We start from the raw sequence: 14,899 nt of genomic DNA, 5'->3' as shown, positions 1-14,899 counted from the left end.
TCTCGATTTTAAATTTCCTACTGTCTTTGTCTAGTCTAATAAAGGAGGTAGCATTCTCATATATTTTCTTCAAAATCATAATATGTGGAATATATATGTCTTGTCTTTCCACTGCCCGAAACATTGCCTTATGCTGTATGGAGTCAAATGCCTTTTCATAATCTACAAATCCCAGGCATAATGGTGTTTTATATTCATTTGCTTTCTCCATTAGCTGTGATATTACGTGAAGGTGATCCATAGTTGAGAATCCTGTCCTAAAGCCAGCTTGCTCTTTCGGTTGATTCTCATCAAGTATTCTTTCTAATCTGTTAGTAATGACCCTTGCGAACAACTTGTAGATGTGGGATAACAAGCTAATTGGTCTATAATTTCCAATTTCTGATTTATCTCCTTTCTTATGCAGCAAAACTATGATTGCATTATTCCACTGCTTAGGCGTCACAACTTTTCTAATGCACTTTGTGAAGAGCCTTGCCAGTTTTTGTATTATGTCTCTTCCTCCCAATTTTAACAACTCTACAGTAACTTCATCTTCCCCCGGGGCTTTCTGATTCTTCGTTTTCTTCAATGCATGTTCTACCTCATCAGGAAGAATATCAGGTATGTTGTATGTGTTGCTAATTTGCAATCCATCATTCCCTCGCTCCTTGTATAATTCTTTATAGTAGTCTTCTGCTATTTGAATTATGCCTTCTCTGCTGTTTATAAGTACACCATCGCTATTCTTCAGTTTCAGTATCATTTGTGTTTCTGTATTACTGCTCATGGCTGCTGATTTAAATCCTTTGTTTTCCCTTAATGCTTGTTCTACTTTTCTTGTGTTAAATCTTCTTATGTCCTCTCTGAGTCTCTTTCTAATGGCTTTGCATAACTCAGTATACTCAATTTTCTCCCTGTCAGTGTTTTTCTTGCTCTTCATTTGTCGTCTTCGGTTCATCATAACAAGTGTTTCTTGACTAATTTTTTCTTCTTTGGATTTCTTTTTCCCTATAGGTTTCTTGGGCTTTATCACTTTCAGAAAGTTGTAATATTCCTCATCGATATCTTGGTCCTGAACAGTCTGCAGAAGCTCAAACTTGTTCTTAAGTTCCAGTACATACTGCTTTTTCTCCTCTTCTGTTATCTCAAAGACCTTTGTATTATTTAGACTAGACAAAGACAGTAGGAAATTTAAAATCGAGAAAGGAGTTCGACAAGGAGACAATATCTCTGAAGCTGTTTACTGCTGCCCTTGAGGAAGCTTTCACAAGATTAGACTGGTCGCAGAAAGGAGTCAATGCGAACGGAGAGTGCCTAAACCATTTACGATTTGCAGATGACATTGTGGTCATAAGCCACGATCCCAAAGAATTAGAGGAAAATCTTAATCAGTTATGTACGGTTAGTAAGGATTTTGGACTAAAGATGAATATGGCTAAAACAAAAGTAATGATGAACAAGTATGCCACAGAAAGGGAAATAATGATTGAAGGAGCAGTAATTGAAAAGGTGGAGTCATGTACTTATCTGGGACAAGTTATTAGCTGTAATAATGATAAATGGCTGGAAGTCAAGAGAAGAATAAATTTTGGATGGATAGCATTCAGGAAATATAGTCACATATTGAAGAGCAATATCCCAGTTTGTCTGAAACGTAAAATAATGAACCAATGTATACTCCCCACCATGACTTATGGAAGTGAAACTTGGGCACTCACCAAAAGAATGGAAGAGAAGCTGAGAACTACACAGCAAAGAATGTAATGAATTATATTGGGAATCAGACTGTTAGATAAGAAGAGAAACACATGGATTAGGCAGCAAACTCAAGTAAAGGACATTCTTATCAAAACTAAAGAACTAAAATGGTCTTGGACAGGACACATAGCTCAAAGACATGATGACAGATGGACTAAAAAAATAACAGAAAGGTACCCAAGAGGAGCTAGAAGAAATCCTGGAAGACAAAGGCAGAGATGGATAGATGAAATTCGTGAGTTTGTGGGTAGGAAATGGATGGCCAGTGCTGAAAACAGAAGGAACTGGAAAGTTGCTGGAGAGACCTTCATCCTGCAGTGGATTGAAAATGGCTGATGATGATGATGAACCCTCGTATAACATGGTTATTAGGTTCCTATAAAATGTCATGTTGTGCGAAACCGTGTTATATAGGACTAAGAAAAAGTACCAAAAGGGGGGGGTTATGTTCCAAAACTAACAAAAATACACTATTTTGTTAACAAAATGTTAACAAAACTAACAAAAATACACCATTCTAGATTTCATATATCTTCTGTTTTCTTTAAAAAATCAGTAATCTGGGTTTGTTTGTTTTTGCTTGGTAAATCTTTGTGAATTTCATCGTATGGAATTTTTTGAAGTCCATTTTGAACTTTGGGTTCCTTTCATTCAAGAATCTGCATCTAAAAAATAAGATTCTAATTGCTTGGCTGACTTTGTCTTCCCACTATGCTTTTTAGTGTAAAATTTGGAAGTTTAGAATTTTCATCTGCGCTAACATCTTCTTAATTGATTTGGTTTTAACTTCGATGCCATTTGCACCAAATCCACTATGCTGGTTTCGTTTTCTACCAGTAATTCTTGGACATCTTCAGTAATCATATCTTTTTTTGTTTTTTTAGGAGCATTGGTGACTAAGGCCATGTTACTCTGTGTATATTGTCGATAAATTGGATGGGTCCTGAGGTTGATTTTCTGTTTTGCTGGACGAAAACCAGAGTTTCCAGAAGGAAAAACCATGCTACCCTCGCCTGACTAACTCAGCTATGTTGTGAAAAAGACCCATAAAAATTCCTCCCTTCATCGATGGGATTTGAACTCAGGTCTTTTTCACCCGGTGTGGGGAGGAAGGCTATTCTATCAACTGTGCTACCCACAAGGGCTTCAGTAGTCATATCATCAAAACCTTACCCTCTTACCGGCATAGCAAGTTCTACTATAGCACCGATTCCGTTATCTGGCTGTTCGATCATATTTCCTGAATGAACTGACTCTGGCCATACAATTTTCCAACACGCACCTATTGACAATTTTACTTCTTTCGGCGATAAAGCTATGATTCTGATACAGTCCAAAATTGAGAAATATTTCCATTACTTCAATAGATTCAGAATCAATTTTTTTGCAAAAGCCATTGTAACGATTTTCTGATGTAATGAGTGATGGATTTTAAAGGTGGATTTAATGCCTTGATCTAATGGCTGAATGAAAGAAGTTGTATTAAACCAGTACAACTTTGGTGGTAGGAACATAACTTCAACGTTTGGATGACTTAAATCGTTTAGATGGCCTGATGTGCTGTCTAATAGTAATAAAACTTTGAAATTTATATTTTTCCACAAGTTCAATAGCACCGAACGTAACACGGGAATTCCCAACAAAATAAAATACAGGGATTTCTCAATAATTTTTTGACTAGCACGTCAACAACGGGAATTCAAAATGTGGAAATGTTAAAAAATGACATCCAACATAATAGCAGGGTTTTCCCCGCAAAAAAAAAAAGCTCAAAAATACCCTGTTATGCGAGTTTTACTGAAATTCTCTAACCATGTTATGTAAGTACCATGTTGTGTGAGGAATGCCGCAATTTATCAATTGTGTTAGAGCAAAACCGTGTTGTAGAAGTACCTTGTTATACGGGGGTTGCCTGTAGTTATAAATTGGCATCATTAAGTATATCTCATATTGTGAATACCTTCACGAGTTACCACGATTTTGCACTATCTCGAATAAGTAACGCTTCACCATAGGAGAAGACTATTGTTACTTATTCTCAGCGGATACTATCACCCATATGGCACCATTTCGGAGCTTATTGGCTCCTCATCAGTGGGTGGGCAGGTACCCTGGTGTTGCAATGATGACAACCCAGTTGTTAAGTATAAATCCACAATACGAAAGATGGTGTGGAGTAATTTAGATTACGATATAGTTTAGGGCTAAAGCCTCTACTAGTTAAACTCTTTACGTAACCTGAGGCTTTAGCCCTAAACTATATCATAATCTAAATTACTGCATCTCTCATATTGTGGATTTATACTTTGCAACTGGGTTGTCATCATTGCAACACCAGGGTACCTGCCCCACCAAAGAGGTGGTGGATATCATTTTGCAGTATGTCATTCCAGGCCTTTTCCACTTGCACTCTAAATTTGAGGGAGTGAAAGGGCTGCTACCAAATTTGGTGTAAGGAGCCTTCCAGTCATTCCAGGTTCAATTGAAAACAGATGAGGAGCCAATAAGCTCCGAAATGGTGCCGTATATATGTGTGATGGTATCTGCTGAGAATAAGTAACAACAGTCTTCTCCTATGGCGAAGTGTTACTTATTCGAGGCAGTGCAATATCATGGCAACTCGTTGTGAAGGTATTCACAATATGAGATATACTTAATGATGCCAATTTATAACTACTTAAGTAGTTGGCTATGTACAGAAATGATGCAATTGCACTGACTTGTAATTTACAGAAAACCAATTTATTTGTTTCTCCTTCATGCTTGCATTCATTATTATTTTTAAATATTTTATTAATAATGAAATAATCCCATGCAATCTTCATGAAGAATACATGGGATTATTTTTGTTGAATTTCAAGATTGGGATACATATATTTTTTATTTTTTTTATGTAACATATTTCCTGTTTCATTGGTTTGTAACTTATGGGTTAAAAAGTATTTGCACTAAAGGAAATGAAAACTGGAACACCACGAAAGAGCGATCTGATTTTAACCAAAGTTAAGAGCAATTATAGGAATAAATGATTAAATTTTCAAATTGAAGTAGTAAGTTTTATTTGATATATCAATGAAAAATGTTTACATTATTGAAAATTAATATCAGATGTGATACCCATGTGCTTAAGTATAAGCAATGGCTCTGGCATGCATTTGATCAAAGAGGTGGTGGATATCATTTTGCAGTATGTCATTCCAGGCCTTCCACTTGCACTCTAAATTTGAGGGATTGAAAGAGCTGATACCAAATTTGGTGTAAGGAGCCTTCCAGTCATTCCAGGTTCAATTGGAAACAGACCTGGTAAACTCACAATCTATTGTAGTCTGTTGAAGAGCAGTCTGGTAATGTTAGTGGTTTGTGGATGGGCATTATCTTTTTTGGAATATTACATTATTGATATTTTCCAAAAATGGGATAATCACTTGGTTATGACATTTTTAACATAATAGTAGGCTATCGTACTGCCCTTCACAAACATGAGAGTTGTTTTCGTGCCATATCCATATGGTTTCCCAACCTGTTACACTGGCAGCTTGCAATATACATATCTTGCTCTTGTACAGTCTGCCCCCTCCCCCAACATCTGACCATCCATCACTCACATCAAGGCTGATGTGGCTTGCATCACTAAACACTAACGAATGCCATTTCACTCTCCGATTGACCCGTGCACAACACCACTGGTGAGCAGGAGCAAGGGGAAAACAGTTCATTGGGACTTGAGTTCACAGTCTCACTTCCAGAAAATGATTGTAAACTATGCAAGATGTTCCATGGTGCACAACAGTGCTCATAGTTTGAGCAGAAGCAGCTTACCTGTTTGTCAAAGAGATCTGTCAGATACGCTGATCCTACCTTCCATTGATATTTCTGGAAAGTTCCATGTCTTTGAACATATTTGCTTACCTCTTCTCAGTGTATTCAAAATCAGTGAATTGTACATACTTCTCGTCTAACTCATTCAGCAACATCACAAAATGACATTCTGTCCTCTTGTAGTCCAATTACCCATCCTATCTCGAAATCCATCATTTGAAATACAGAACAATTTGGCTTCCTCTTGGCATTATTCTAGGAATAAAATAAATTTTAATTATAAGCTTTCAAAAAATTTATAATTTTTTATGTTAAAAGAAACGGCCTCCGTAGCTGAGTGGTCAGGAGTGGGAGTGCAGTAGCATGCACTCTTTGAGTAGACTGGGGTTCAAGCCTCTGACTGCTAAATACGGTCTATGCCAACCTGCACTGGACCAGCATGGCAGATTATGGTCCATTTCCCTCAGCATCAATTGTTGAGGAGACTTCCATCCTGCAGTGGGTTGATAATGGCTACAGTTTCCTTTTTTTTTTTTTTTTTTTTTATGTTAAAAGAAACAGTAATATCAACTCTAGAATTTGTGCATAGTGTTATATCTCTTGATTAATGAATCAAATTCCCTGAAAATTTAATAATTTATTCCTATAATCCCTCTTAATATTACCAACAATCCTCTTAACATAATCACCAACTTTAGTCAAAATTGGGTTGCCCATTTGCTGTGTTCCAGTTTCTGTTGCCTTTAGTGTTATATAAAATTGCAATGTTATTAATATACATTGAATGGTTTGATTCACAAAGCACAATGATTATAAGACAGTTATGTCGTGTTATGTTATTTCTGTTATAACAACTGTAATAATCAAATATAGAATTTTTTATAATTTACTAACCTTTCTTAAACATTTTTATTTTCAGCATTAAAATAGTTCTAAAAGAAGTTTTCCTCTAAAAGTCATGATAGATATGAAAGTACACTAAATTTTAAAGTTATTGTATGCTTATTTTTTAAAATTATTGTAGTTATTATTGGGTTTTACAATTTTTTCATATTATCTTCATAATTAAGTTTTTATTATTTTATTCCTTTAAATGCCAGGTATTATCAGAAGTATTTCAAGATTTGCTTACTAACAGAGATGATTATCTCAGAGCCCTAAGAGTGCTGCTTCGTGAAATTGTAAGAACAGTACGTTATGATTTTAACTTTTCTACATTTTGCCTTGGACTGCTGCAAGAGAGACGAGAAGCTAGTTTCAGAGATCTGGAAACTCAATTTAAGGTAAACTTTGTCAGTTTTTTTGTGTGAATTTCTTAATTTTATTTTTGAAGATAAACTGTAAGTAGAGCATCGAGGAATATTTACTTCATACTTCAGTTTTAATGCAAATAATGCTCTAGATAATTAGATAAGCTCAATGTGTAAATCTTTGAATGAAGGGTGAGATTGGATCAGATTAACTATATAATATCGGTGTAGATACACCATAGTTTACCCATAAATTAAACTATGTACGTAGTGTGAAGGCATCGTTTTTAATTGTATCTCATACACTTCGCAACTGTGATGGCATGTTTGCATTATCAGAGTACCTGCCCACCCACCGATTATAGGCCAACAGCTTTGAAATGGTTACCGTCTGGGTGGTGGTATCCACTGAGAATAAATAATAGTAGTCTTTTCTACTAGAGAAGCATTACTTATTTGAAGTAGTGCAACACCTGGTATCTCATTGTGAAGGTAGCCACAATATGAGATACAATTAAAAACGATGCCTTCACACTATGTACATAGCTTAATTCATGGGTAAACTATGGTGTATCTACACCGATATGATACAGCAAATGAATGTAACAGATTTGGGTAAGTGGGGATCTGGTAAGTTAGTGAGTGACGTCCAGATATTCTGGACCAGGATTGGAAAAACTTAAAATTCATAATGTGATTTGCATTTTTTTTTTTTTTTTTTTTTTATTATTGTTAGTGGATCTGTATGGCAAACTTTAACTAAACTAATTGGTTTGTAAGGATTATCTTTATAAATGTCGTCAGTCTTCATAACTTTAATAGAAAAATAAAAACTATTCCATTATCAGTCATCTACATTTCTGCTTCTGCATCATCTAAAGTTCTGTTAAGCAGTTATAATGTTGGAATTACCGTTTAGCATTATTAATATTCTGTCAGTGTTGGTATTTAAAAATTTGTTTAATTCATTGCAATTTCATAACCTGTATTATTATATTATTATTAAACGTTAAAATTATTATTAAATTAAAAAATTTATTAACTTAAAATATAATTAAAAGTTAGTATTATTGCATTTTTTTTCTGTCTTTGATTTTTAGGAAAGGCTTTTCCTCTCAATAACAGATCTGGTTGTTCTTGCCATATTTTTAGCGATCAGTCCGTCAGTTAGAGAAGCAGTTGCTGCTTATAATAGGGAAGATAAGAAAGGTAAGCACTTAGTTTTTTTCAGTTTATTATTTCAATTTAATTATTATTTCAGCATTTGAAACAGATTTGAATTTTGGATCATGCACACTCATTGGTGACTAATAATGTGTTGGACCTTCCAAAACTTGGATAGTGGCTTTAATGTACCACAGAGTAAGTTTTAGAAATTATAAAAGTGGTATTTACTATGTCCTGCCATATTGCTTGCAAAGCATCCCACAATTTCACTGCACTGGCCTTGGTGGATTCATACATTGGTGTGCAAAATTTAAAGACCAGTCAGGTTTTCACCTGTAGCTTCTCATAGGAGTGGCCTAGATATGGGAAAAGCATACCAAAGGAACCTCATGAGGTACAGAAATGATGAAGGAAACAACACCGACACAACAATGGAAACAAAATGGTACAGAGGGACTTTATTCAAAAATGGCAACATAGTACTGGCTGCTATGATACAGATGCATCGCTGCCAAAGATGGAACAAAGGGAAGAGGTGGTTCTCAGTGGGAGATATGGCCACCCCTAATGTTGATGCAGGCTTTGCACCACCTGTCCATACTTAGAACAGTGTTGTTGATGAGTTCTTGCGGTGACATCGTCCATTCCTCTGTCAGCGGCATCTTCAGCTAGTGAACATATTCTGGTGGGTGTGGACATGCAGCTAGGCATCTCCCCAGGGCGTCCCATATGTGTTCGATGGGATTTAGGTTGGAAGAAACAGGCAGGCCAATCCATACGAACAATGTCCTCACTTTCCAAAAGCGCATCAACAGCTGCAGTGCGATGGGGTGTGGCGTTATCATCCATAAACACGAACTCGGGACCAATGGCACCTCTGAACAGATGCACACGTGGAAGGATTACCTCAGTACAGTAGTGTGCACCGGTTACAGTACTACTTCCAGTATCTGGAGTTGTGTACGTCCATCAAGATAACGTCTATCCAGATGAGAACACGTCAACTGCCATATCATTCTCTTTCAGTGATATCATCTGTTTGAGCTTTTCCCTTGATTGCTCAGTGGGGATCTGGTAAGTTAGTGAGTGAATGAAGGAAGGAAGGCAAAGTCCTCTTAATGTTCTGAAAACTGTATCTGCATACATGTGGCCTTTTTTGAAGTTGTAGCTAGCAAATCTCAAGTAGAGAGAGTGGGGTTTTCTCCTAGTGCTGTTATTCTGGGTTTTTTCAGATTCCATAACATGCAGATCAGCTTGTGAAAACACAATAAAGACCATGCAATGCAAATTAGCTGGACTGGACTAAAGCACTTTGGCCAAAGTAGTCTGTATCAAAATCCTCCAAAACAGACAAGAGTTTGCCCATCCATTCACAATGTTCCTCTCACCATAAAAGTCACAGTTATGTTGGGTTACTATAGCAGTATGGGATATCTGCTTTTATGCTGCAACTGGTGGAGAAGGGAGACACATCATAATATTATTCAGGTCAGATAATGAATTGAACTGCCCAGCATTGTATGTATTCCAATGTGTGGGTTAATAGTAATATTCATTTTTGATTTCCTAACATATTTCTTTTGGTGGCTGCTTTTCATGCTCTCAGTTTGTCAGTTCTTGTGTAGCTTCACAACAACTTTGGAAGAACAGCCTGTGCTCAACATGTTTTTTTGGGTGGGGCACTTCTGGTACCAGCAGTCAGTCCTCTTTCAACTGCTGATAAATCTAATTTTTCTCATGCTTGGTAATATTATCAGTTACTAATGGCCAAAGAAATCAAAAATTGACGTTAGTGGCTTGACTTTTCTTTTATTATGCTAGACTACTTCATTCTTCACCATGATGGGATTATGTTTCAAAATCTAAATTACTTACTTCACAAGTCATTCCTTTTAAATAAATCAGTTCTTTATTAATAAATGTTGCCCTCTTACTATAATGCACAATATTTTACAATACTGTGTAATTTAATTAAATTTATTGTAATGGACCTTCTAGTTATAAAGCCAAAGTTATAGTTGGATCAGTTGTAATCAGAAAGAGGTTTTCCTTTAATTTTTTGAGATTCTCTGTAATTAAATTTTTAATAAAAATTTTAATGCAAAAAAACACAATAAAAATATGCTCGAATGCAAGGCAAATCACTTCGAAACAATAAAAAGTTTTGAATTGCTTTCTTTGCATCAAACCTTAGTTATAAAGGATGTAAGTCTCATTAATTTGTAAAAGGCTTAGTTTATTCTTTTATATGATTGTTTTCTTTGTTAATGCAATTCAACTTTGCCATTAGAATTGTGATAATATCCAAGTTTTATAATGCTGTATAAAATTCTGAAGAAAATCTCTGTCTCATTTTGCCAGAGTAGATTTATTGTGAATACAAGATAGATACAAGTGCATATTTGAAAAAAAAATAAAATAAAATAAATAATGCACATTTCCATTTATTTTTATATATAGATATTCAGCAGTTGAGGAATTATCAGATGCAAGTAGCAACAATTCAGAGAGATGCTGTTTGGTGGCTACATACTATAGTACCAAAAATGTTCAAACCTGGAAGAAATGAATTCATACATTGGTAATTTAACTTTTTAACAATTTATTATTTAATATTTTAATGTATTAACAGCCATGTTTGTTTATTGATGAAATGCATTGATTTATGAATATGAAAAAAATTCAGTTTGTCATTTCAAATGACCACATTAATAGTTATAAAACAGTCATATAGATAACTCAGGATATCTAAGAATGCTCTGCATGGTTCATCAGTATCTCAATAATTCATTAATTTTGTTTCTCCCAAAACCCCCACCTTTTCCCTTAATGCAATATGCCTTAAAGGTATATGAACTGAAAAGGAATTTCAAAAGGAGTATAAAGATCATATTCTTTTGCAAATGCTCTCCAAGTATCAAGATTTAGCATTCATCATATGGCACTGCTGAAAGCGGTTGAAATGAATACTTGCTAAAGATGTCTTGCTAGAGTTGAATTCTGTTCTACATGTTTTCTGCAGTTATATGTTATGTGAGAATTGTGCCCTAACACAATTTAAAATCACTTAAGAATAGATTGTATTTTAGGCAGAAATTCTAATTAAGAATATTCTGTAATGGAATCATATAAGGAGGAAAATAGAAATTGGATGCAGAAAAATGAATACAGTAACTTTATAATTTTAGTATTAATAATGCATTTGACAAGGAGAGTGATATTATATTTGAAATAAGTAACTCATTGAAATCCATGAGATTTCAAAGAATAGTAATAATTTTGCTCAAGACTACTTGGTCTAAGTTACTTCTTTTAGATTCATTACAACTATAATAGAACTGTTGACTTCTATATGAAATACTTTGGGATAATCATGCTGATTTATTAAAATCATCCCTATACTGATATATTAAATTTATCACTAGTAGTAATAGTTTAAATGACTTATATGCTCTTAATTCTCTCCTTTCCATGCAGAACCCTGGAGGTTTAGTTAACAATATTGATATTAGCCATGTGCACGAATAAAAACAATTAAGGGATCATGGTATGTGTTTGGTTTGGGTTTTATTGGCGCATCAGCAACTGAGGCTATAATGCGCCTATGGTATGTGTGCAAACATTTTTGTATACATACCATGTCTACAAAAATTGTGTACATACCATGATCCGTTAATTGTGTACGTATCATGATCCCTTAATTGTCATTGAGTTCCAGACTGGTGCAATAAAAAGCATGCAAAGTGAAGTAACTCAGAAATGCTTTATTTTTATTGAAAGTAATCACCATCTGATTGGATGCACTTATTTACACCATTCTAAACGTTTCTGAAAAGAATCATTGAAGGCATCCAAAGAAGTGATATTCAGTTCAGGGGTTATGTTTTTCTTTGTCCTCAACATCCCAGAATCTCTTTCCTTTGAGGGCAGTTTTAACCTTGGAAAAGAGGAAAAGTCTGCTGGTGCTAGATTGGGAAAGTAGGGTGGATGGTTTATCTGTACAATGCCATGTTTCATTAGAAACATATTTGCAACAAGTGCCTAATGGGTAGGGACATTGTCATGCAACAAGAACCAGTTGCTTTTCTCTTGAAATTGCAGCCTCACATGTGAAATGCACTTCAATAGTCTTTGAAGCACTTGTACATAGAACACACCATTGACTCTGTTCCTTTCAGTTACAAATTCCTTGTGAATTGCACCCTGTTTGTTGAAAAACATGATCAGCATCATCTTAGTCCTGGACTTCTGTAAACGAAACTTTTTGGGCTTTAGTGATGATTCTGAAGTCCACTGCATGCTCTGATACTTCATCATAAATAGGCTGCAGCCATGCTCCATCTCTCTTATCAATGACCAACCCACAAGAGATGAAAATAGACTAGACCTGATTCTGTCTTCCAGTAAATGTCTAATTGATGTACGGCCAGAAACGTTTTTTTCTATCCAATCATAGTCCATTCGCTATCCTCATAATGCAACCCTGTATTGACTTCATTGTTAAGGACAAATGCCAAATGAAGATCCTGTTTGTGACTTTGCTAGCCTTTCTGGACCGGAATAAATGCTTATATGCTGCTAACTGTATTCCATGGAATTGTCTATTCACATGTGATGCCTTACTCGCAATATCTCTCTTAACCAGTTGGATCAACTCTGTTGCAGAATTTGCAGCTTCCAAACTTGTAAGGATCTCATCAAGATCAAGAGCCTGGTGGAACTCAGCCTAACTGTCCTCTTTAAATTAAAGCAGACTCTGCACACTAAATGGAAACTGTCAAACAGTACACAAACAGAATTAACTACTCATTAGCCAGAGCAACATTTATTAGGGAAAAATCTAAAGAAATCAACCGCTACATGAAAGATACACTTGACAAGGGAAAGCTATCCTGAGGCAGGCATAGGAATGACACATATCAGCGAATTGACGGTGAAGCTTGGATGGACCACATAAGTAGATTCTCCAACATGCATCATCAGTCACAAGTTATAGAGTTTGAGTGGGTTCCGTTGATTGATAATGAGCTGGAGTCTGTTTTTATCACAAAAGAAGTGCTGATACAGAGTATTAACTCCTTCAAGGCCAGTAAGACAGCTGGAGTCGATTGGGTTGCTTACTTTATGGTAAAGTGTCTCAGCCCATATCTAATTGAACCACTGCAAGCTATTTATAACTCTATCTTTGCTAATAGAGTTTTCCCAGAAAACTGGAATAAGTATGCTGTAATCCCTATGCCAAAAATTACTAACCCTAACCTCATGGAGCACTATAAGCCTATATTGACTTCATCTACACTCTTGAAACTACTGGAGAAAGCTCTAAGCTGTACTGCCAAAGTTGATGCAACAGATCCTGGCCAGTGAGCCTCAACAAATTCATTTTGCAATATCTAACAGATCAACAATTATGAACCTCCTTACCGTGCAAATCGTGATACTGAACACTTTCCAATCTGGAAATGAAGTTGCAATAATATATGCTGACACATAAATATATGGATGTATATGCCCTACTATGTCTGCTGCAACACGCCTTCCGAATAAAAGAAAACTTGCTGAAATTCCTGCAGTCCCTTCTAACTTACCATTCCATTTACTTCCATACAGACAGTCTGATCCTCCAACGACCAGTCCATGCACAAGTTCCACATGATGGCATCTTATCTGGACTTCTATTTACTGCAATGATGATCCCCATTCTGTAAGAGCAGGGATGATGTATACACATATGCAGATGACATTAAGATCTTAATGACCATTCAGCCGTCCTTGTCTAACAGTGCAGTGTGTGACCAGATCAATCGCTTATGGAGATATTCATATACTTAGATTAATTTGGCCTGGCCCTAAATCCACAGAAGACTGTAATGATGTTGTACTCGCTCAAAAAATCACCAACGCTCGTACATCCAAAAATAAATCGAACACCTATCCCAATTGTCACAGCTCATAGGAGATCTGGGAATAATATTTGATACGAAACTTACGTTCACATCACATATTGATTTACTTGTAAAGAGGATGAACTATCTATGTTGGACATCCAAGTGACACCTTTTGCACATGAGACAAGCTGCGATGATACATAAGAACAACAATGTATTCGGCCATATTGTACAGTGCTGAATTGTGGATGTCTGCCACTCCTACCCACATTAGGAGAATATATAGGACTGAATTCTGGCTGCTGAAGTGGGCCAACAATAAGCATTATCTCCCCCATCAGTTAAGGACACACAGCTTGCAGAACAACTGAAACTACAGCGTTTGCCAGACATCATTGCCTGGAAATGACTCATAACTACAATAAAGGTGATGACAGGCATGATATCCTCACCATGCTTCTGGCAGATTTATGAGTTGCACATCCCACCATCTGTCTTAAGAGGCACCAAATCCCTGAGGATGAAAGCAAACAGGCTGAAGATGGCTGATAGGTTCATACCAGCCAGGGCATTGGAATCAGTCTGCTGCTTATCTCAAATTGGAATTGACCTCAAAAGGCTAATAGAAGATCTGAAGTACAAATGGTTTTTAACATTTCGTATGTTTGTGTTGCAGATTTTTCCAGTTTAAAGAAAATTTGATGTGCCCAGACATGTACTTGCAGCCGTCTTAATAAGACATGAACCTTGTATTGGCTATTAGTCAGTTGCCTGTTACTCATACTCCAAGAATCAGCAAAATTCCACAGTTCATCATTAAATGGTTCAGCCTGTATCTAATTTAGTCCCTCCTAATAATTTTCAACACTGTATTATTCCTTCAACTTGGAATATGTATTCTGTTTGGCCACTCCCAAAGGTTTCCCAGCCAAGGAGTTTAGACCCATTTCTTCCTTGCATTTATTGATGTTTCTTGAGGAAACAGTGCTGAAAGTGCTAACCAACTAGATACTCCCTCACAGGCCTCAGAAAATT

The 14,899-nt window shown here is 36.0% G+C and overlaps 1 protein-coding gene across 1 annotated transcript in view; it reads left to right on the top strand.

Moving 5' to 3' along the window:
• IntS1 (integrator complex subunit 1) overlaps positions 1-14,899 on the top strand; it is a 194,235-nt gene that overhangs the window by 49,857 nt on the left and 129,479 nt on the right. Inside the window, exons 12-14 of the mRNA XM_090373768.1 lie at positions 6,660-6,842; positions 7,910-8,018; positions 10,437-10,557. Of these exons, the coding sequence (XP_090229894.1) occupies positions 6,660-6,842; positions 7,910-8,018; positions 10,437-10,557 (413 nt within the window). The remainder of the gene's footprint in view (positions 1-6,659; positions 6,843-7,909; positions 8,019-10,436; positions 10,558-14,899) is intronic.

This window comes from Mastigoproctus giganteus, chromosome 5 (assembly GCF_048544385.1).
Source record: "Mastigoproctus giganteus isolate SK-2022 chromosome 5, ASM4854438v1, whole genome shotgun sequence".
Taxonomy (NCBI): Eukaryota; Metazoa; Arthropoda; class Arachnida; order Uropygi; family Thelyphonidae; genus Mastigoproctus; species Mastigoproctus giganteus.
The sequence above is the reverse complement of the archived record's forward strand: the minus strand, read 5'-3'. Positions and strand labels throughout refer to the sequence as shown.